General features: G+C 43.4%; 2 protein-coding genes across 6 annotated transcripts in view; one reads left to right on the forward strand and one right to left on the reverse strand.

Moving 5' to 3' along the window:
- Positions 1 to 22,668, forward strand: part of PEX11A (peroxisomal biogenesis factor 11 alpha) — a 246,973-nt gene that overhangs the window by 34,353 nt on the left and 189,952 nt on the right. The gene's annotated exons all lie outside the window — the stretch shown is intronic.
- Positions 588 to 22,668, reverse strand: part of WDR93 (WD repeat domain 93) — a 97,798-nt gene continuing 75,717 nt past the window's right edge. The window contains exons 15-16 of the mRNA XM_073568675.1: positions 6,595 to 6,766; positions 588 to 6,502 (exon numbers count right to left, since the gene is read on the reverse strand). Coding sequence (XP_073424776.1) covers positions 6,400 to 6,502; positions 6,595 to 6,766 — 275 coding nt within the window. The 3' untranslated portion in view covers positions 588 to 6,399. The remainder of the gene's footprint in view (positions 6,503 to 6,594; positions 6,767 to 22,668) is intronic.

Raw genomic sequence — 22,668 nt, forward strand, 5'->3', positions numbered from 1 at the left:
TGATCCAGTCACATGATCCAGCCACAAGAAGATCCAGTCAGAAGACCCAGCCACAAGAAGACCCATTCACAAGAAGACCCATTCATGAGAAGACCTGATGCCACGAGACCAGATGCCACAAGAAGACCCAGCAACAAGAATAAGACCCAGCACCCAGCAATATGAAGACCCAACAAGAAGAATGCCCAGCAACAAGAAGACCCAGTAACAAGGAGAAGATCCAGTAACAAGAAGATCCAACTAGCTTTACTTCTTTGTAAAGTGGTAGAGGACGACAAACTCAAGCGCATGTCATTCCTGATCACTGTATCACCAGAGGCAATACACGTGTGAATGTTTTATGATTTGCCTCCAGACTGCACTAAACATTTCTATTAAATAGCATGATGCAAAAAAGTCCTAGATAATACATGAAAGATAATAAAAGAACAACCCTGGGTGTTTACAAAATTAATTACTTTCCAATAATTACATTTTTTGTATTGGAAAATCAGTGTGCCTCCATAAATGTATTCTTGGATATTTCCCACTTGTCAGCTGAAATTGTGACCTAACAAAAATAGAAAAATAAGGCTGCTCCCAAAATGTATTTTACAAACATTTTATTAAAGGTTTCAAAGCGCTGTACAACACAATAACATATCACAGGGCATCATACCCTGAGTAGTCTCGAAAGCTTGCAATGTGTTACCATCTTTTCAGTTAGCCATTAAAAGGTATCAACCACTGAGGACTCTCAAATCTTAATATTTTTCTGTATACTGGCTAATGCGGTACAAAGATATCATAGCATCATAGAATTCAAGAATTCAAGGAAACCCTGTCCCCCATAGAATCATAGAGTTGGAGGGGACCTCCTGGGCTATCTGGTCCAACCCCCTGCTCAAAGCAGGATTCGCTAAATCATCCCAGACAGATGTCTGTCCAGCCTCTGTTTGAAGACTTCTATTGAAGGAGAACTCACCACCTCTTGTGGCAGCCTGTTCCACTCATTGATCACTCTGTCAAAAAGTTTTTTCTAATATCTAATCTGTGTCTCCTCCCATTCAGTTTCATCCCATTGCTTCTAGTCTTTCCTTGTGCAAATGAGAATAAAGATGATCCTTCTACAATGTGACAGCCCTTGAGATATTTGTAGACAGCTATTAAGTCTCTTCTCAGTCTTCTCTTTTGCAAGCTAAACATTCCCAAATCCTGCAACCTTTCCTCATAAGACAGGGTTTACAGACCGGTCACCATTCTGGTAGCTCTTTTCTGAACTTGCTCCAGTTTGTTGATGTCTTTTTTAAAATGTGGTGCCCAAAACTGGACACAGTATTACAGATGAGGTCTGACCAAAGAGGAGTAGAGGGCAATAATGACTTCACGTGATCTAGACTGTATGCTTCTGTTAATACATCCTAGAATTGCATTTGCCTTTTTTGCTGCTGCATCACACTGTTGACTCATATTGAGTCTGTGATCTATTAGTATACCCAACACTTTTTCACATGTGCTGTTGCTTAGCCCTATTCCTCCCATTCTATATATGCTCTCTTCATTTTTATTGCCCAGATGTAGTACTTTGCATTTTTCCCTGTTAAAAACCATTCTGTTAGTTGCTGTGCACTGCTCCAGTTTATTTATATCTTTTTGAATCCTCTCTCTCTCTTCTCTGGTATTAGCTATCCCTCCTAGCTTTGTGTCATCAGCAAATTTAATCAGTTTACCCTCAATTCCTTCATCTAAATAGTTGATAAAGATGTTGAACAATACAGGGCCCAGGACAGAGCCCTGTGGTACCCCACTTGAGACATTCTTCCAAATGGATGTGCAGCCATTTACGACCACTCTTTGGGTCCGATCACTAAGCCAGTTATGAATCCACCTAACAGTTGCCTTGTCCATTCCATACTTAGTCATTTTTTCAATAAGAATTGTGTGAGATACTTTGTCAAATGCTTTGCTGAAGTCAAGATATACTATATCTACAGCATTTCCCTGATCCATCCAATCAGTGATTCTGTCATAGAAGGAAATTAAGTTAGTCTGACATGACTTATTAGTTACAAACCCATGCTGACTGTTTAATCACTTCACTCTTATCTAGGTACGTACATACATGTTGTTTAATAATTTGCTCAAAGATCTTTCCTGGTGTAGAAGTCAGACTCACTGGCCTATAGTTGCCTGAGTCCACCTTCTTCCCCTTTTTGAAGATAGGAACAACATTTGCCCTTCTCCAGTCTTCTGGGACTTCTGTTCTCCAAGAATTTTCAAAGATCATGGAGAGCGGTTCAAAAATTTCTTCTTCTATCTCCTTCAGTACTCTGGGGTGTAATTCATCTGTGGACCTGGAGACTTAAATTAATTTAGGTTAGCTAAGTGTTTCCTCACTATCTTTCTGCTTATAGATATCCTGGATTCTTCTATTCCCTTAATAGGACAGTGAAGAACAGTTGATGTTACATTTCCTTTCTGAGAGAAAACAGATGCAAAATAGGAATTTAAAAGTTTGGCCTTCTCAACATCCTGGCTTACCATTTCACCATTTTCATCCTGTAAAAATCCTATTGTATCTTTGACTTTTCTTTTACTTTTGACATATCCCCAAAATCCTTTATTATTGCTTTTGACGTCTTGCAAGCCTCAATTCATTGTCAGCTTTAGATAATCTGATTTGTGTCCTGCATGTTCTGCAGACAGCATTATATTCTTCTGTAGATATGCCTCCCTCTTTCCATTTTATAAACATTTCTTTCTTCCTTTTTAGCATGTGCTTAAGTTCTGTGTTCATCCATCCTGGTTTCCTTAAATGCTTCATATTCTTCCTTCTTTTTGGAATTGTTAATAATTGTGTTTTGAGAATTTCATTTTTCAAGATTTCCCATCCTTCCTGAACATTTTTGTCTTTAAGGATATCCAGCCATTGGATCCCTCCAATTCTCTTTCTGAGTCCCTTAAAATCTGCCTTTCTGAAATCTAACCTTGACGTCTGAGTCTTCACAGGTTGTCTTCCTCTAGTTATCCAAAATTCTAAAATAGCATGGTCGCTACCTCCTAGGGTCCCAGCCACTTTTACCTCCTCAACCATTTCATCCTTGTTTATAAGGATTAGATCCAAGGTAGCAGATCCCCTTGTTTTCTCCCCTACCTTTTGGAAGATAAAGTTGTCAGCAAGAGAGCATAAGAATTTCCTTGACCTGTTAGTTTTGCCTGAGAGAGATTCCCAACAAATGTTTGGATAGTTGAAATCTTCCATGACAACTATGTCATAATTTTTGGAGAACTTAGCCATTTGATGCATAAAGAGTTCATCCATATCTTCAGCTTGCCCAGGCGGCCTGTAGTAAATGCCTACAATGGTGTCCTTTCCATTGTTCTGTCCTTGTATTCTTACCCAAACAGTTTCCACATAACTCCCAGTCTCGGAAGCTTGGATCTCTGTGCAGATATACGCGTTTCTAACATACAATGCGACACCTCCTCCTCGTTTATCAAGTCTGTTTCTAGCAAATAAGTTGTATCCTTCTAGCCTTGTATTCCAATCATGTGTATCGTCTCACCAAGTTTCAGTGATTCCAAAGACATCATATTTCTTTTCCTGTGTTAGTAGTTCCAATTCTCCTTGTTTGTTGCCCATGCTTTGTGCCTTAGTATAGAAACATTTTAGTTTGTGATTGGTTTCTCTTTCTCCAATATTTTTATTATTTAGATTCTTTTGTCTTTGTTCTTCCTTTCCACTTTTAATAGCAGAGTTCTCAATAGCATTTATCAGGTGTATGGCTTTTTCTGGTCTTTTGCTTCTCTTCCCACATTGTTCTAGTACATATTTCCTGCTTGAAACAACAAACGCTTTTGTATGTATGTCAGGTTCTGACCATAGCTACAATAAATTGGATATGTTGGATGAGAAGATCACAAAATACAATAAAATAATTGCTACCAAAAGCCACAGCATGCTGAGCGCCATGTTACATTCCCTGTTCTGCATTCTGCACATTTATTGGTCATAGAAAGGGCAGTAAACAGAGGTCTTCACTTTTCAGAAAATCAATACTTTCCCATTTTTCTTAGTCTGAGTGAAGAGAAGACTTTCACTTACAGAATCTGACAACTTTACCATAAGTAATCTTTACCCATCAGCGTTCTCTTTTTTCAGGTAAAATGTGCAATACAGAACTCTTCATCTGAAATTTGGACATCAAGTCTGAAAACTTGTGTGGTTACATACAGTGCCACAGAAGTAGGAAACAAGGGTCTACTGCCTCATACCTGGCTGTAGAATATGCACAACCAGATCTACTCTTCTGTGCGAAGCTACTCACAAAAGTCATCTGGAGACCTGCTCTTCATAATCTGTTGCTAGGTCTGGTGCTAATACATCAATCTGACAGACAATTGCGAACCACACATCTTGGGCCCACAAGCTAAATATTGGGAACCCCTGGTTTAAGGGCTAACATTTTTGCATGGAGTGCTTCTTTAATGGAGACCCAAGTATTAGACCCATACCAAGTTCCTTTACTGAAAATAACATATCAAATATTATAAGTTGAAATAATTGATATACTGTTCTTCATGTAAAGACCCTTAGAGGGGTGGGCAGTCTATGAGAACATCATTTTGTTTTTACTTAAACACATGTATTTTGTTCAAAAAAATGATTTTGGCACTTGGCTTTCATTACAAACTGTGCACCATTTGGCTTTTACAGGCTCTTTGTTTCCCTGCATATTCAACTTTAATGTGGTCTGTGGCCATAGATAGGAAGAGAGGAGGTTGGAAACAGACATTAAATAAGTTAGAGAATTTCCAGTTGGACTGTCAGAACGAGCTGGCTGACAGATTCACAGGTAAAGAGGTCAACCAACATCTCGTTAATGCAGCATTCCTACAAACTCAGCACCAGCAGTTTTCCCATGTGAGGTGTTTTACAATTGGAGGAGGCTGATAGACTGGTCTGGTCACCGCTTCTCCGTTAGCTGCCATTTTTATGGACAGGCGCCGCCTTTACCTGAGAATACGTCATGGAGCTCGTCCTGGCAGTCTAACAGGAAAGTTTGTATCTCTTTATGTCTTTTCATTTTCTGAGCTTCTCTCAACCGATTGATGGTCACAGACTACATTAAAATTACATTATAGGGGCGTCCCAGTAGGCGCACAATCTATTTTTAAATACAGTAATCCCCCTTATATAATAAAAATAACAGATATGCACCCCAGTACCGATGCTGTTCCAGCATCGGATCTCCCAGGGCTCACCTACATTGTTATGCTATGTGAGCCCTGCAGCCAATCAGTGACTGCTATTAGGCTGCTGGGCTCTCACTACATCAGTATGTCCAAGGTTCAGACAAAGGATGTGATCATGCAGCAGCCAATAGTGGGAAGATTAGGTGCCAACATCACTGGAATGGCACAAGTGAGGTAGGTGACCATATCTTATTTTAATTTACCAGTATTTTTATATTATTTTTATTTTAAATTTTAAAGGGTGGCTACTTTATTTAAAAAGTATTTGCTCAGGTAGTGAACTGCATCTTTAAAGTTGAATGTGTTTGGAAAAAAAAGCCTGTAAAAGCCAAATGGAGAAACAGATGTAATGAAAATCAACTGCAAAAATTATTTTGGGCCCAAATTACATGTATTTAAGCAAAACAAAATTGTCCCTAAAGGCGATCAACCCCTTAGAAAGGGAATCTGTCACCCATCAAGTTTTTGGCACCTAATGTAAGAACAGTAGAATACAGGGGCAGAGATCCTGATCAGTCAATTCCTGACCTGTTTAGTGTAGTTTTGCTAAAAATCACTGTTTTATCAGTAGGAGATTATTAGGTAGTCAAGCATATTCATGAGCACTGTATAATCCAGCCCCCACCAGTGAGTGGCAGTTTTCTATATACACTGTATGTGGGCAGAAATCTGCCAATCGGTAGTGTGGGCGGGGTTATACAGAGCTCAGCATTCAGAGAACTGCTATATCTGCAGGAGATAAAACAGTGATTGTATCAAAATCACAGCAAACAGCACAGTAAGTGACACATTGATGAAATCAGGGTCTCTGAACCCACATCATGCTGCTCTCAGATGAAGTACCAAAAACCCGATGCCAGATTCCCTTTAACAGCAAAAGCTATACTACACAGAATTCAAGTTAATCTAACCTACTAAAGTCCTGTAAAAACATCACAACACAATAATTAGCTGCTTGCAGCTCCTGTGGTGGTCAGGTGTGCACAGTGCACAGAACCAGTGCAGCATAGCTTTATACAATGTAGGGGCATCTTCCACATACTACAACTAGGCCGGAGCTGTAAGATCCTGCAGTCCAATATCATCTTGGCACTTTAACTTGTCGATGAATTAAAAAAATAAATGATCCTCTAATTTAGGGTTTTTGCAAGTTTTTTTTTTCTCTCATCTGCTCAGGGTGTTACTCTGGGTAAAATCAGAGGCTTGCGTTCTGAGAAGGGACCAGGATTCCGAAATCTGCCTTTTTCTTTCAGAAAAAGTTTGTGACCTTAGAAAAACAAAAAGGCACATACAGGTAAGATCACAGTTTCCTCTGCATAAGTAAATTACCTGTATGTATGGAACATTGGATGAACTCACCTGATCTGAAACAACGACTTGCATCTTTCTTCCCACGGTATACTTTGTGCATGGAGAGAGGCCGGTGGTTCACACTTTAGCATAGATCCAAAAACTTCCAGACTGAACACAAATAGAGAACAAGTGGAATTTTCACTGGTCATGTTCTCTCCAGAAGCCGTGTCCTCATTAGCTACAAGATAAAAATAGAGAATGGGAAATGTACTGTACCTGCTGAGGAGCAAGGTGGTCATCTCTCATACACAACCCCATCCATCTGACCGGGCTGCTGTACGTAACAGTGACATAAAATAGGAATTATTCTGGAATCTGCGTATTGAGGTTAGTGACATGACTAAATGATAATACGTACAAATGTGCTGGACAGGACTTACAACCTGCAGGAATAAATACATGTGAAAATATGAAACTAATCCATCATATTAGGTGAATGCGGCATAGTCTTCACCTTCTACTAGCAGGTCTCCCGCTTTCCCTACTATCATCCTCTCGGGAACCCCTACGTTATCAGATACATGTGTCCTACTCAGTAAGTGATACTGTACATAGAAGACAATGGCCGGATGACATGATAAGGAAGAGCAATGCTGTAAATGATGATTTCTAGGTCTTCAATTTACAAACTATGCTAAATTATCACAAAAAGCTTAACTAATATTGAGAGCCCAAGTGCAGCAAATAATAAAATGGACAGGACTCACTTATTAAACTCTTTTGCTCCACAAGTTCCTATATAACAAGCCATCAGCGACATTGCACTGTCACACTGCCAGGTAAAGCCTGATCAATGCAGGATTGGCCGACCATCTAATGTGTATGGGGGCCTCCCAACACTCCCCCAACAGATGATGTTGGGGAAAAGACGGTTCCGGTGTGCTGAATTGCAGAGGTTAAACTGCTTGCTCTCTGGAAGATCAGCCTATGCCACATAGAAGCGGCTCTCAGAGAGAAAAAAGGAATGTTCCTGTTTGGGGAAATCATGAGAGACAACTTTCAGCGGAACCATTTTTTGGTCTACAGATATCTAATGTGCATGAGGACCTAAAGGAAAATGCAGATAAAAAATGCAATGACCTGTGGGCACCGATTTTTGCTTGTTGTACCCCAACTTTTCACCTTCACTAGTTCCTGGATTTAGCAATCTCTAGAGCCAAGGTAAAGAGATGAATGTAAATGCATTTACATGGACCAACTGGCGGTATGGTATGACCAAGGATCTGTAAACTGTAGATGTGTAAAGCAAACGATGTGCACTAAGAGATCTACACTAGCTCAATCATTGCGCATAGGCTGCCATGGTTCTTGGTAGTGCAAGACCTGATTACAAGGGACGATGTCCTGATGAGAACGAAGATCTTTAATGCTGCACAAAATCGTTCATTGTCAGCCTGTTTACACTGCAAGATAATCATAAAACATACTCATTCACCATTACCTTGCAGTATAAATGCCCATTTATACTAAATGTGGGTCATTCTTCATATGCTAGATACTGTGCACAAATATAGCATCACTTTGACAACTCTAATCTGATTTTAGCTTCAAATTATCTGCTAATTCTAAAGGTTCACATACTTTTGCCACTCAGTCACGTGATATTAGATCATTTTCACTATGGCTTTACTACGCCCAGGAGCAGTCTCAGACTAACAGACATTTTAAAAACATTCTATCCATGCAGTTTTCCTGGTTTTATCATAGATGTCGTGCAAAATACCAGTAGCTCGATTTTGTATATCAGTTTTTGTTATGCATGAGCAGGTAGTGAGGGGAAATTTTGCAGCTTTTTTAAGCACATAAGTGGAAGCACTAGTGTATCTGTATAGAAATTTCCTTATTTTGGAAATCTCTTATAGCCATATTTTATTTACAAGTAAACACAGCGGAGGTTGAAACTGAAATTTTCCCATTTAATTTAAAAAAAATTACTGGTAACTCATTTAGAAACTGATGGCAGAAACACATGTCAAAAAAGTTGGGACAGGATTAACTAAAGTCTGGAAAAGTAAGTGCCACTAATGAAAAACAGCTAGGGTCATTTTTTTTAATTAATTCATATGATTTTGTATAAAAAAAGAGCAAGAGGTTCACCAATCCATAAATAATTGCTTATAAAAATTGTGTAAGAATTTCAAAACAATGTACATCAATGTAAAATTGCAACGCAGAATTGCAAAGAATTTCCTTATCCCACCATCTACCGAACATAATCTCATGAAAAGATTCAGAGTTGATAGAAAACTCCATGTACACAAGGGACAAGGCCGATGGCCAATATTGGATGCTCGTGGTCTACGGTCCCTCAGGGGACACTGCATTAACCCCTTTGTGACCTCCGCCGTACTACTATTGTGCAGGTCCCTTCCCTTCCTTTGAGGTGGGGTCCGTCAGTGAGCCCACATCTTTCCCAGCACATATCAGGTGTTTTGAACAGCTGACATGTGTCCGCAACAGCTGCGGGTGGAATTGTGATCCACCCGCAACTCTTAACTCATTAAATGCTGCTGTCAAACTCTGTAGCTTTGCAGGGATGGAGTTTTGGGCTCAAATCCCAACAAAAACAACATCTGCAAGTAGTATGTTCTTCCTGTGTTTACATGGGTTTCCTCTTGGTTGTTCAAAAAGATATACTATTAAACACGAGTGTAGATATAAGGGGCCTTCAATCTCCCAGTAAAAGGGTTAAGATTATTGACTTTGTTATCATTAAGCCGCATTGTTACTATTTTAGCAGTATGATTTGGGTAATTGTTCATTTGGAAGACTCATTCCGCCCAAGCTTTAACTTCCTGGCTGATGCCTTGAAATGTTGCTTCAGTATTGCCAAATAATCTTCTTTTCTAATGATGCCACCTATTTTGTGACCTGCACCAGAGAGGGTTAAAGGGAATCTGTCACCACATTTGATCTAAACTATTAATATGGGCATATAGAATACTGAAAACAATCCTACCTGTGTGTCTCATATCAGATGTGTTGTTGCTGAGAAATCATCTTTTACCACTTTATATAAATGACCTATTGCAGGCTCTGGGGAGGACGCTGCCTGGAAAATATCTATGCCTCCTTAGCATTGTTTTAAGATAATGGGGAGTTTTCAATGTGATATGTAATGGCCGCTCTCTGCTCTCCTGATCTCACTGCAGAGCTGTGTGCGATTATACCTGATTCATTTGCAGGTTCCTCTCCGCTTCAGCTACCATTTCACAGGCAGACAGGTTTGCAATATTGTTACAATACAGCAGAGCTCAAGAGCTGCAAAAACGTGTTTGCAAGACAAATGTAATTTCTTCTGTTCTGTATTAGTTACTTGTCTCACACTGGGAACTCCACCTTCATGCAAAATCAGCTCTGGAGGCAGATTTATCTTCCAGGCAGTGACCTCCCAAGAGCCTGGAAGGGGTAATTTATATAAAATGATAAAACAGGATTTTTGGTTACTCACCATAAAATCTGTTTCTCGTAATCCTCTTTTCTCTATCGCTTCATTGGGGGACACAGGAAACCATAAGTGTATTCTGTTGCCACTAGGAGGCTGACACTATGCACAGAAAGGTTAGCTCCCCCTCCGCAGTGTACACCCCACCGACTGGCACTAGGTTAATCAGTTAGTGAGAAAGCAGTAGGAGAAGCAACAAGTAAAAGAAACAAACACAACTCAAACTGTAGCACAGTAAGCAGAGCTGATAAACATGGGAGGGTGCTGTGTCCCCCAAAGAAGGCTCCAAGAAATAGATTTTACGGTGAGTAACCAAAAATCCTGTTTTCTCTATCACTTCATTGGGGGACACAGGAAATCATGGGATGTCCCAAAGCAGTCCCCGGGGAGGGAACAGCAGAAACTCCATTCAGGTCGGAGAACTCACCACTGCCGCCTGCAAGATCCTTTTACCTAAGCTGGTGTCCGCCGAAGCGTACGCATGGACCCTGTAAAGTTTGGTGAACGTGTGGATGGAAGACCAGTTTGCCGCTTTGAAGAGTTGTAGGGCGGATGCCCTATGGTGTATCTCCCAGGAGGAGCCCACTGCTCGGGTAGAGTGTGCCTTAATCCCAGGGGAAGGCGCTCTGTTCTTAACCCGGTATGCCTAAAAAATTGCAGTCCAGTTCCAGTGAGCAGTCGTAGCCTTGGAGGTCAGCAGGCCTCTACGCACACACTCTGGAATGACAAAGAGAGAGTCTGTCTTACTAAAGGGGGCAGTCCTAGCCCTGACCAGGTCTATCCTGTTCAGTGAACACTCCAAAGGATGAATCAGAGCCGGGCAAAAGGAAAAGAGGACAATATCCTCATTTAGGTGAAAGGCAGACACCACTTTAGGAAGGAAAGAAAGTAGAGGCCGCAAAACCACTTTATCCTGGTGGAGAACCAGGAAAGGGGGACAACAGGAGAGAGCTGCCGAATCCGAGACACACCCAATGGAGCTGATGGCCACAAGAAACATCACCTTCCAAGACAAAAAGGACAGAGAGACCTCTCGGAGAGGTTCAAAGGAAGAACTCCTAAGGGCATCCAGGACCACATTGAGGTCCCAGGGTTCCAGGGGTGTCTGATACGGGGGTGCAGCATGAGCTACCCCTTAGAGAAAAGTTCTAATCTGAGAATGGGAGGATAAGTTTTTCTGAAAAAGAATAGAAAGCGCTGACACCTAGCCCTTTAGCGAACTAAGAGCCAGACCCACGTCATGTCCCAGCAGGAGAAAAGCCAGAATGAAAGGGAGAGGAAAGGACATAGCCGGTATGTGATTACACTCACACCTGCTGAAATAGGCTCTCCAATAATAGATCCAGGATCATGGTCTGAATCACCCGATCTGAAAACCTGGATGCTTTCAGAACCGCGGTTTCAACAGCCACGCCGTTAAATTGAGCGACCGAGAATTCTGGTGGCAGATCGGTCATTGTGACAGAATACCCGGTCTGTCTGGAAGCCTCCAGGTGGCGTCCGTGAGAAGATTGACGATCTCTGTGAACAAAGACCTCCTGGGCCAATCAAATGCAATCAGAATGACCGACACCCCTTCCGCCTTGATCTTCTTCAACAGCCTTGGAAGAAGAGGGAGAGGAGGAAACAGATAGGGAAGAACAAACTGTGACCAGGGTATTGCCAGAGCGTCGGGGCCACCGACGAACAGTGGAACCTTCCTGTTCAGCCAAGACACCATGAATCATAGAATCATAGAATCGCAGAGGGACTTCCAGGGCCATCTGGTCCAACCCCCTGTTCAAAGCAGGATTCGCTAAATCATCCCAGTCAGATGTCTGTCCAGCCTCTGTTTCAATACTTCCATTGAAGGAGAACTCACCACTTCTCGTGGCAGCCTGTTCCACTCATTGATCACTCTAACTGTCAAAAAGTTTTTTCTAATATCTAATCTGTGTCTCCTCCCATTCAGTTTCATCCCATTGCTTCTAGTCTTTCCTTGTGCAAATGAGAATAAAGATGATCCTTCTACAATGAGTCAGCCCATTAGATATTTGTAGACAGCTATTAAGTCTCCTCTCAGTCTTCTCTTTTGCAAACTAAACATTCCCAAATCCTGCAACCTTTCCTCATAAGACAGGGTTTGCAGACCGGTCACCATTCTAGTCGCTCTTTTCTGAACTTGCTTCAGTTTGTTGATGTCTTTTTTAAAATGTGGTGCCCAAAACTGGACACAATATTCCAGATGAGGTCTGACCAAAGAGGAGTAGAGGGCAGTAATGACTTCACGTAATCTAGACTGTATGCTTCTGTTAATACATCCTAGAATTGCATTTGCCTTTTTTGCTGCTGCATCACACTGTTGACTCATATTGAGTCTGTGATCTATTAGTATACCTGTTATGAATGAGTCACCGTAGGAGGCAAAAACAGAAATACAAGCTAAGTCCAGAAAACCAGAGAAGTTGGCAACTATCAGATTGCAGACCCCTGAACCTATCAACAACAACTAGCAGTAGCCGTGGGGGGTTCCTACGATGCCCTAGACCCCTCGATCACAGCCGGAGAATTAAATAGGCCTAAAGAAAGAGAGGGGAAATCTAAACTGCCCCAGAGCAGACCCCAAAGCAATAGGCAGCCCCCAACATATAATGACGGTGAAGCAAGATGAAAACACTAACACAGACAGAAAGATAGACTGAGCAAAGACGGGGCCCAAAACTACCTAGATAGGAAAGGACAGGAAGGCTGCTGTCTGCAATCTGCCAAAACCATATCAAAGACATAAGCCAACAAGCTGATATGAAAAAGGCCCTGAAGCAGCAAGGCTTCAAAAACTAAATCAGCACTCAGGTATTTTCAGAAGACAGAGCTAAAGGAATTCAGCACACCCCAGCAGGGAATGGCAGAAATCCAGAAAAACAAAGCAAAACAAAGTCAAAGCACCAATGCAAAAGGCCGAGCAGCAAACTTAGCTTTAGAGGAGCAGGAATTCAGACTGGTCTCCAAGGATCCCACAGAGAAATCACCCGCAGGGCAGAAGGGCGTCGGCAGCCTTATATCCAGTCAGTAACTCCACTCAGCCAGTCATCATCATCAGCCTCAGGTGTTTGATAATCAGGCTCACTACCTTTCTTTACCAGAAGAGGGAGTTCCTCAGGCCTCAGTAATGAAGGGGAAAATGAACTCACAACATATACCCATGTCTTTTTCACATGTGCTGTTGCTTAGCCCTATTCCTCCCATTCTTTATATGCTTTTTTCATTTTTATTGCCCAGATGTAGTACTTTGCATTTTTCCCTGTTAAAAACCATTCTTTTAGTTGCTGCCCACTGCTCCAGTTTATTTATATATTTTTGAATCCTCTCTCTCTCTTCTCTAGTATTAGCTATCCCTCCTAGCTTTGTGTCATCAGCAAATTTAATCAGTTTACCCTCAATTCCTTCATCTAAATCGTTGATAAAGATATTGAACAATACAGAGCCCAGGACAGAGCCCTGTGGTACCCCACTTGAGACATTCTTCCAACTGGATGTGCAGCCATTTACGACCAATCTTTGGGTCCGATCACTAAGCCAGTTATGAATCCACCTAACAGTTGCCTTGTCCATTTCATACTTAGTCATTTTTTCAATAAGGATTGTATGAGATACTTCGTCAAATGCTTTGCTGAAGTCAAGATATACTATATCTACAGCATTTCCTTGATCCACCCACTTAGTGATTCCGTCATAGAAGGAAATTAAGTTAGTCTGACATGACTTATTAGTTACAAACCCATGCTGACTCTGTTTAATCACTTCACTCTTATCTAGGTACGTACATACATGTTGTTTAATAATTTGTTCAAAGATCTTTCCTGGTATAGAAGTCAGACTCGCCGGCCTATAGTTGCCTGAGTCCACCTTCTTCCCCTTTTTGAAGATAGGAACATTTGCCCTTCTCCAGTCTTCTGGGACTTCTGTTCTCCAAGAATTTTCAAAGATTATGGAGAGGGGTTCAAAAATTTATTCTGCTATCTCCTTCAGTACTCTGAGGTGTAATTCATCTGGACCTGGAGACTTGAATTAATTTAGGTTAGCTAAGTGTTTCCTCACTATCTTTCTGTTTATAGATATCCTGGATTCTTCTATTCCCTTAATAGGACAGTGAAGAACAGTTGATGTTACATTTCCTTTCTGAGAGAAAACAGATGCAAAATAGGAATTTAAAAGTTCGGCCTTCTCAACATCCTGGCTTACCATTTCACCATTTTCATCCTGTAAAAATCCTATAGCATCTTTGACTTTTCTTTTACTTTTGACATATCCCCAAAATTCTTTATTATTGCTTTTGACGTCTCTTGCAAGCCTCAATTCATAATAATAATAATAATAATAATAATCTTTATTTATATAGCGCCAACATATTCCGCAGCGCTTTACAGTTTAACAGTTTCAAAACACAAGTTATAAGTAACAACACTAACAATACAATAATTAAAGCAAAATAAGACGAAATAAGACGACCCTGCTCGTGACAGCTTACAATCTACAATGAGGTGAGGGAGATACAGAGTACAGGTGTGTATTTACAATGGTGTATTTACAATGAAGGTCCAGCCATCTTGCGGGAGTGAAGGATGGATGGAGATAGTGAATGGGCTACACACGCACACTTACACAGAGAATGACTTTCATTTCAATTCATTGTCAGCTTTAGATAATCTGATTTGTGCCCTGCAGGTTGTGCAGACAGCATTACATTCTTCTTTAGATATGCCTCCCTCTTTCCATTTTATAAACATTTCTTTCTTCCTTTTTAGCATGTGCTTAAGTTCTGTGTTCATCCATCCTGGTTTCCTTAAATGCTTCCTGTTCTTCCTTCTTTTTGGAATTAACAATTGTGTTTTGAGAATTTCATTTTTCAAGATTTCCCATCCTTCCTGTACATTTTTGTCTTTAAGGATATCCAGCCATTGGATCCCTCCAATTCTCTTTCTGAGTCCCTTAAAATCTGCCTTTCTGAAATCTAACCTTGACGTCTGAGTCTTCATAGGTTGTCTTCCTCTAGTTATCCAAAATTCTAAAATAGCATGGTCGCTACCTCCTAGGGTCCCAGCCACTTTTACCTCCTCAACCATTTCCTCCCTGTTTATAAGGATTAGATCCAAGGTAGCAGATCCCCTTGTTTTCTCCCCTACCTTTTGGAAGATAAAGTTGTCAGCAAGAGAGCATAAGAATTTCCTTGACCTGTTAGTTTTGCCTGAGAGAGATTCCCAACAAATGTCTGGATAGTTGAAATCTCCCATGACAACTATGTCATATTTTTTGGAGAACTTGGCCATTTGATGCATAAAGAGTTCATCCATATCTTCAGCTTGCACAGGCGGCCTGTAGTAAATGCCTACAATGGTGTCCTTTCCATTGTTCTGTCCCTGTATTCTTACCCAAACAGGTTCCACAGAACTCCCAGTCTCTGAAACTTCAATCTCTGTGCAGATGTACGCGTTTCTAACATACAATGCGACACCTCCTCCTCGTTTATCAAGTCTGTTTCTTGCAAATAAGTTGTATCCTTCTAGCCATCGTCCCACCAAGTTTCAGTGATTCCAATGACATCATATTTCTTTTCCTGCGTTAGCAGTTCCAATTTTCCTTGTTTGTTGCCCATGCTTTGTGCATTAGTATAGAAACATTTTAGTTTGTGATTGGTTTCTCTTTCTCCAATATTTTTATTATTTAGATTCTTTTGTCTTTGTTCTTCCTTTCCACTTCTAATAGCAGAGTTCTCAATAGCATTTGTCAGGTGTATGGCTTTTTCTGGTCTTTTGCTTCCCTTCCCACGTTGTTCTAGTTTAAAGCTCTCCTTACAAGTGTAGCAAGGCGACTTCCAAATACTTGTTTTCCAGTCTTCGTAAGGTGCACCCCATTTCTAGCAAGTAGCCCATCGTATAGGTAATTCACTCCGTGATCCAGAAATCCAAATCGTTGCTGACGGCACCATCGACGTAGCCAATTGCTCACCTGCAGAATCTTATTCCACTTCCTTGTTCCATGGCCATCCACTGGCAGGATGGTAGAGAAGACCACCTGCGCTCCCAGTTCTTTCACTTTCTTGCCTAAGTTTCAAAGTCTCTGCAGATGGTTTCCAGGTCGTTTCTTGTGGTGTCATTTGTCCCCACATGTAGTAGCAGGATGTGAGCAGGGTACTACTAATGTGAGATCCACATTAGTAGTACCCCATCGAAGGCAAATCTGAGGGAAGACTTCCTGATGCAGAGTCCACTCTCCTGCCTTGAGACCCTCACAGCTGAGAAAGTTGGAGGCCCAACTGTTCAAGCAGGGGATACGTACTGCAGATATTGTCGGAACCTCTGCCCAGAGCAGAATCTTGGATACCTCAGCCATAGCCAACGGATTCCGAGTTCCTCCCTGGTGATTGACATATGCCACCGCCGTGGCATTGTCTGTCTGAACTCAGCAGACCCCTGAGAAGCCTTTCCCAGTGATATAGGGACAGAAGAATAGCCCTTTTCTCGTGGATGTTGATCAACAGAGATGATTCCTCTGCCGACCAACGACCCTAGACAGTCAGTTGGCAAAAGAAAGCACCCTAGCATCCATCGTCACCACCTGAGAGTGAACGGGAAGGAAAGACCAACTCTGGAAGAAGAGAGGGGATGACAGCCACCAATTGAGAGATCGTTTGACTCAGAAGGAGAGCCGAACTGGACGATCCAGAGATAGAACTTACTTGTTGTTATACTGAGATAGGGTGGCCTGCTGAAGCGGTCTTGAATGGAATTGCACAAAAGGAATCGCTTCCAATGCTGCCACCATCCTTCCCAGGACCGCAATGGAAGAGCGGAAGGAAGGAAGCCAAGGGACCTGCAGGGAGCGAATCCCCTGCTGGAGGATTGCTCTGTTTTCCTTGGGAAGAAAAACCCTTGTCTGGTGGGTGTTGAACAGCATGCCTAGAAAAATGAGTCGGGACAAGGCAAGACTTTGCCCTGTTGATTAGCCATCCAAATCGGGACAGACTTTCCTGGGCCTGATAAAAGGACGGAGTCTTGATGAGAATGTCGTTGAGGTACGGGATGAGAAACAGAATTCTGATCCACAAAATGGCCATTAAAGATGCCATGATTTTTGTGAAAACTGTTATGATGAGTCACCGAAGGAGGAAAAAACAAAATACCAGCTAAGTCCAGAAAAACCAGAGAGGTTGGCAGCTATCAGATTGCAGACCCCTGGACCTATCCACAACAACTAGCAGTAGCCGTGGGGGTTCCTACGGTGCCCTAGACCCCTCGATCACAGCCGGAGAACTACATAGCCTAAAGACAGAAAGGGGAAAAACTAAACTGCCCCAGAGCAGACCCCAAAGCAATAGGCAGCCCCCAACATATAATGACGGTGAGGCAAGATGAAAACACTAACCCAGATAGAAAGATAGGTTAAGCAAATGATGGGGCCCAAGCTAACTACATAGGACAGGATAGGAAAGCTGCTGTCTGCCATCCGCAAAAACCCTATCAAAATGAGCCAACCGACTGATAGGAAAAACAGGCCCTGAAGTCGCTAGGCTTCAAAAGACTATATCAGCACTCGGGTATATTCTGAAGACAGAGCAAAAGATCAACAGATCAGAGACAAAAATGGAATTCAGCTCACCCCCGGCCGGGGATGGCAGAACTCCCAAAAAACAAGGCAGAACAAAAACAAAACTGAAGAGTACAAAGCAGAGCAGAAAAATTTAGCTTTGAGATGCAGGAATCAGACTGGTCTCCAAGAATCCAGCAGGAAAATCACCAGCCAGGAAGAAGGGCGTCGGCAGCCTTATATCCAGTCCTCAATTCCAGCCACCCAGTCATCATCTAGCTGCCCAGGTGTTTGGTAATCAGCCTCACTACCTTCCTTCACATGAGGAGGGAGTTCATCAGACCTCAATGGTGAAGGGAAAAATGAACTCACAACAGTACCTCCCCCTTGAGGAGGGGTCACCGAACCCTCATCCACGCCACCAGGGCGATCCGGGAGAGCCCGATTAAAGGCACGCACCAATCTTTCGGCATGAATATCAGAGGCAGAGACGCAGGAATTATTCTCCTGACCATAACCCTTCCACTTAACCAAATACTGGAGTCTCCGTCTAGCCAGACGGGAATCCAGTATCTTCTCTACCTCATATTCCATGTTACCTTCAACCAATATAGGGTCAGGAGGTGCCACCACAGGAACTACTGGTTCAACAAACCTCTTCAACAAGGACTTATGAAACACATTATGAATTTTAAATGTGACAGGAAGAGCCAACCGAAAAGAGACCGGATTAATAATCTCCAAAATCTTGTAAGGTCCAATAAATCTAGGCTTAAACTTAGGAGAAGCCACCTTCATAGCGATATTTTTTGATGACAACCAAACCATATCACCCACCTTAAACTGGGGACCAATGGTCCTATGCCGGTTGGAAAACCGCTGGGCCTTTTCCTGGGAGAGAGACAACTTATCCACTACTTGGTCCCAGATCTGGTGCATTCTCTCCACCACAGTGTCAACACCTGGGCAGGCAGAAGGCTCCACCTGCCCTGAAGAAAATCGAGGGTGAAAACCAAAGTTACAAAAAAAAGGTGACATCAAAGTGGCAGAACTAGCTCTATTATTTAAAGCAAATTCGGCCAAGGGCAAAAATGAAACCAAATCATCCTGATCGGCAGAAATAAAACATCTCAAATACGATTCCAAGGTCTGGTTTGTTCTCTCCGTCTGCCCATTGGTCTGAGGGTGAAACGCAGAGGAGAAGGACAACTGAATTCCCAGCTTGGAACAGAAAGTCCTCCAAAATCTAGACACAAACTGAACTCCTCTGTCAGATACAATGTTCTCAGGAATCCCGTGCAAGCGAACCACCTGTTGCAAAAACAAGGGCACCAACTCAGAGGAAGATGGCAACTTAGGGAGTGGTACAAGATGGACCATCTTAGAGAATCTATCACAAATCACCCAAATAACAGTCATTCTCTGAGAGACAGGCATATCAGAGATAAAATCCATTGAAATATGGGTCCATGGCCTCCTGGGCACCGGCAAAGGCATCAACAAGCCACTAGAGCGAGAACAAGGTTTAGACCGGGAGCAAGTCCCACAGGACTGCACAAAATTCCTGACATCATGAGACAAGGCGGACCACCAAAAAGACCAACTCACCAGATCTCTAGTACCAAAAATACCTGAATCACCAGCCAGGAAGAAGGGCGTCGGCAGCCTTATATCCAGTCCTCAATTCCAGCCACCCAGTCATCATCTAGCTGCCCAGGTGTTTGGTAATCAACCTCACTACCTTCCTTCACCAGAGGAGGGAGTTCATCAGACCTCAATGGTGAAGGGAAAAATGAACTCACAACAGAAAACCCTGGGAGCGGTTGCAAGCCTGAATGGCAGGGCAACGAACTGAAAATGGTCCTGCCGCACTGCAAAACGCAGGAATCTCTGATGCACTGGGAAGATAGGGACATGGAGGTAGGAATTCTGGATGTCTATGGAGCACAGGAAACTCCAGCGACTCCATGGAAGCAATTACTGAACGAGGGGACTCCATGTTGAAATGTCGCAGACGAACCCTTTGTTCGGTAACTTTAAGGCTGAGTTCACACGTGGCGTTTTTTTCGCGTTTCCGCGGCTGTTTTAACCGCGCGATTTTGCCGCGAAAACGCGAAAAATAAGCATCCCATGCATTCCTATGGGATTCCGCAATGCTGTGCTAATGCTGCGGTTTTTACCGCGGCGGAATCACTTCGCGGTAAAAACCGCAGCATGCTCATTATTTTGCGGAATCGCGGCGATCCCGCACCCATAGGAATGCATTGTTCCGCTTACTTCCCGCATGTGGTTGTGCACAACATGCGGAAAGTAAGCAGAACAATTGCGGATGGTACCCACGGTCTGGAGGAGAGGAGACTGTCCTCCGGGCTTTGGGTACCATACCCCTGTAAAAAATAGAATTTAAAAATAAAAAATATTGTTATTCTTACCTTCCGACGTCCCGCGCAGTCTTTCCGCTTCTCTTCACGCTCCCGTTCCCAGTAGTCCTTTGCGAAAATGCCCGCGATGGCGTCCGTTCTCGCGGGATCGCGAAGTCTCGCGGTCATTTGCGCGACGTCATCGCGAATTACCGCGAGACGTCGCGATCCCGCGAGAACTGACGTCATCGCGGGCATTTTCGCAAAGGATTACTGGGAACGGATGCGCGGGACGTCGGAGGGTAAGAATAACACTATTTTTTATTTTTTTTTACATTTTATCTTTTACTATTGATGCCGCATAGGCGGCCTCAGTAGTAAAAAGTTGGTCACACTCGTCAAACACTATGTTTGACAAGTGTGACCAATCTGTCAATCAGTTCTCCCAGCGATGCTACAGATCGCTTGGAGAACGCTAGCATTTTGCAAGCTAATTACGCTTGCAAAATGCTAGTTTTTCCGCGGGAAAATCGCGAGAATTTAAAATGCGATTTTCCCGCGGACTGGAATTCCGGAATTCTCGCGGTAATTTCCGTGAGAGTTCCGGTACGTGTGCACTTAGCCTAAGTCCAGGATGGGTCGAACCGTGCCATCCTTCCACGGCACAACAAATAAAACAACGTGAAACGTTCCTGGTCTGGCATGGGAACGATGACACATGAACTGAGAAGAGAGATAATGGACGCAAAGAACCCAAGAGCCAGAGAAGCATCTCTTGGAGGATGGGATTCGAAGAATCGATCTTGGGGCCTCGAAACAAATTCTATTTTGTATCCAGAGGATACAACCACCCTAATTCAAGCGTCCTCCACCAAGGCGAGCCAAATATCTCTGAAACACTAGAGATGGCCGCCAAGCCTGCGAGATTTCCTGGAATCTGGAGATGAGTCATGCAGAGGGAGATCTGCCAGGTCTAGGCCTGGTGGATCTATCCTGTGCATTACAGGAATGCCAGGAGGATGTGGGTTTAAAAGAAGTCCTTTTCCTATCCTGGTGAGCCTGTGGCCTATCCTGGCAGGAAAAATCTTCCGTTGCAGAGAAACGGCGAAAAGGTCGAAAGGATTGAAACTTACGCTATAGAGGAAGCCGGCGAGATCTGGACTCAGGAAAGAGGGAGCTCATTCCTCCGGTGGCCTCCTTAATAATTTGGTCCCCCTTTGAGCCAAATAGACGGGAACCCTGGAAAGGCAAGCTGGTAAGGGACTTTTTTAAGATAAGTCCGCCTGCCAAACCTTAAGCCAAATAGTCTGTTGAACTTGAATGGCCGCAATATTGCTGGATGCCTGAGCAGCACATGTAGCGGCGTCCAGGGAGACGGATCCCATGTACTTCCCTGCATGAGAAATCTGGTCAGCGAGGTGTGACAATTCCTCCAGTCAGGCTTCAGAAAGAATGCCCTGATGGAGTTGTCTAACCCATGTGGCTAAGGACTTTGATACCCAGGTGGTGGCAAAGGCAGAGCACAATGCAGAAGCAGCCGCTTCGAAGGCAGACTTAGACAAAGACTCTATGATCCTGTCATTGGAGTCCTTGAGGGATGCTCCATTCGTAAGCGAGAGGACCATGTTGGTGGATAGTCCGCAGTTGGTGAAACTGTCCAGTTCGCCGTGAGCTTAGAGGCGAAGGGATAAAGGATGCCGAGGTGCTTCCCTCTTTGGAAGTGTCTGGTCGGGTTTTTCCATTCCCTGGAAAGTACTCCTCAAATTCTCTGTGTTTGGCAAAGACATTAGGAGCTGGTCTCGACCATCTAAATGAAACCGCCTGTTCTGCGAGTTCCGTAGGTCTGATTGACCGCCACAATGTGGCTTTGGACAATTTCTCTCATATTAGAGGCCAGGTCAGAATCCAGGTCCGAGTCATCCTATAACAGTGCGTCTGACACCGCCTCGCCTGACTTGGTGGAGGAGGATCAGCAAGAAGTAATCCGGTGGGAAAGAGCAAGAGGAGAGACAGAGTGGGAGGAGGACCTAGAACGACGCCCCTGCTTGGATCTCTTACGGACCATGTTGGTAGGCACAGCCGGTGAGTTCTGCGATCCGCTAGCAACGGCGGAGACAGGAAGGGGCAACCTGTCAAGAGTGGACACCAGGGTCTGCGAAACCTTGCTGAAGTCCGCCACAGATTGAGACAGAGAGGTAGCCCGCACTGGGATAGGGACACCACTATCCTGGGGCAGTAGGGGACTCCTGGGTAGCAGGCAGGAGGGGCTGCTGCAGTCCTGACAGAGGGGAGAGGATTGGCTTGAAGGGACTTTGCAATTACATGAAGAGCAAACAAAGTGCCTGACAAGAGCAAAATTAGAAGAGGGACCAGGAGGGCGAGAGCGCACTCCTTTAGGATTAGGCATGATAAGAAGCAGACCCACTAACTAACACCAGAAGGTTAGGGGACAGGAAGAGATATGCTGAGTAGAGTTTCAGTCTGCAGAGCAGAGCTACTCACAAGAAGATGCAGGACCTGCCTGGTTCCGGGTTGTATAGGGAGCTCCAGGACAGTTGCAGGAGTGAATGCAGAACTTCCTGCAGAGAAAAGCCACCTTCTGGATTCCGATGCCGGCAAATGGTGACTGCAGGGAGGAAGAGAAGGGCCTGCAGTGTGAAAAGCGCGCGAAAAATCCACGCCACTGGAGGAAAGCGGAGCGTGTGCAGAAGA

This window comes from Dendrobates tinctorius, unplaced genomic scaffold (genome assembly GCF_039654945.1).
Source record: "Dendrobates tinctorius isolate UK_male_01 unplaced genomic scaffold, ASM3965494v1 ptg000022l, whole genome shotgun sequence".
NCBI classification, from domain to species: Eukaryota; Metazoa; Chordata; class Amphibia; order Anura; family Dendrobatidae; genus Dendrobates; species Dendrobates tinctorius.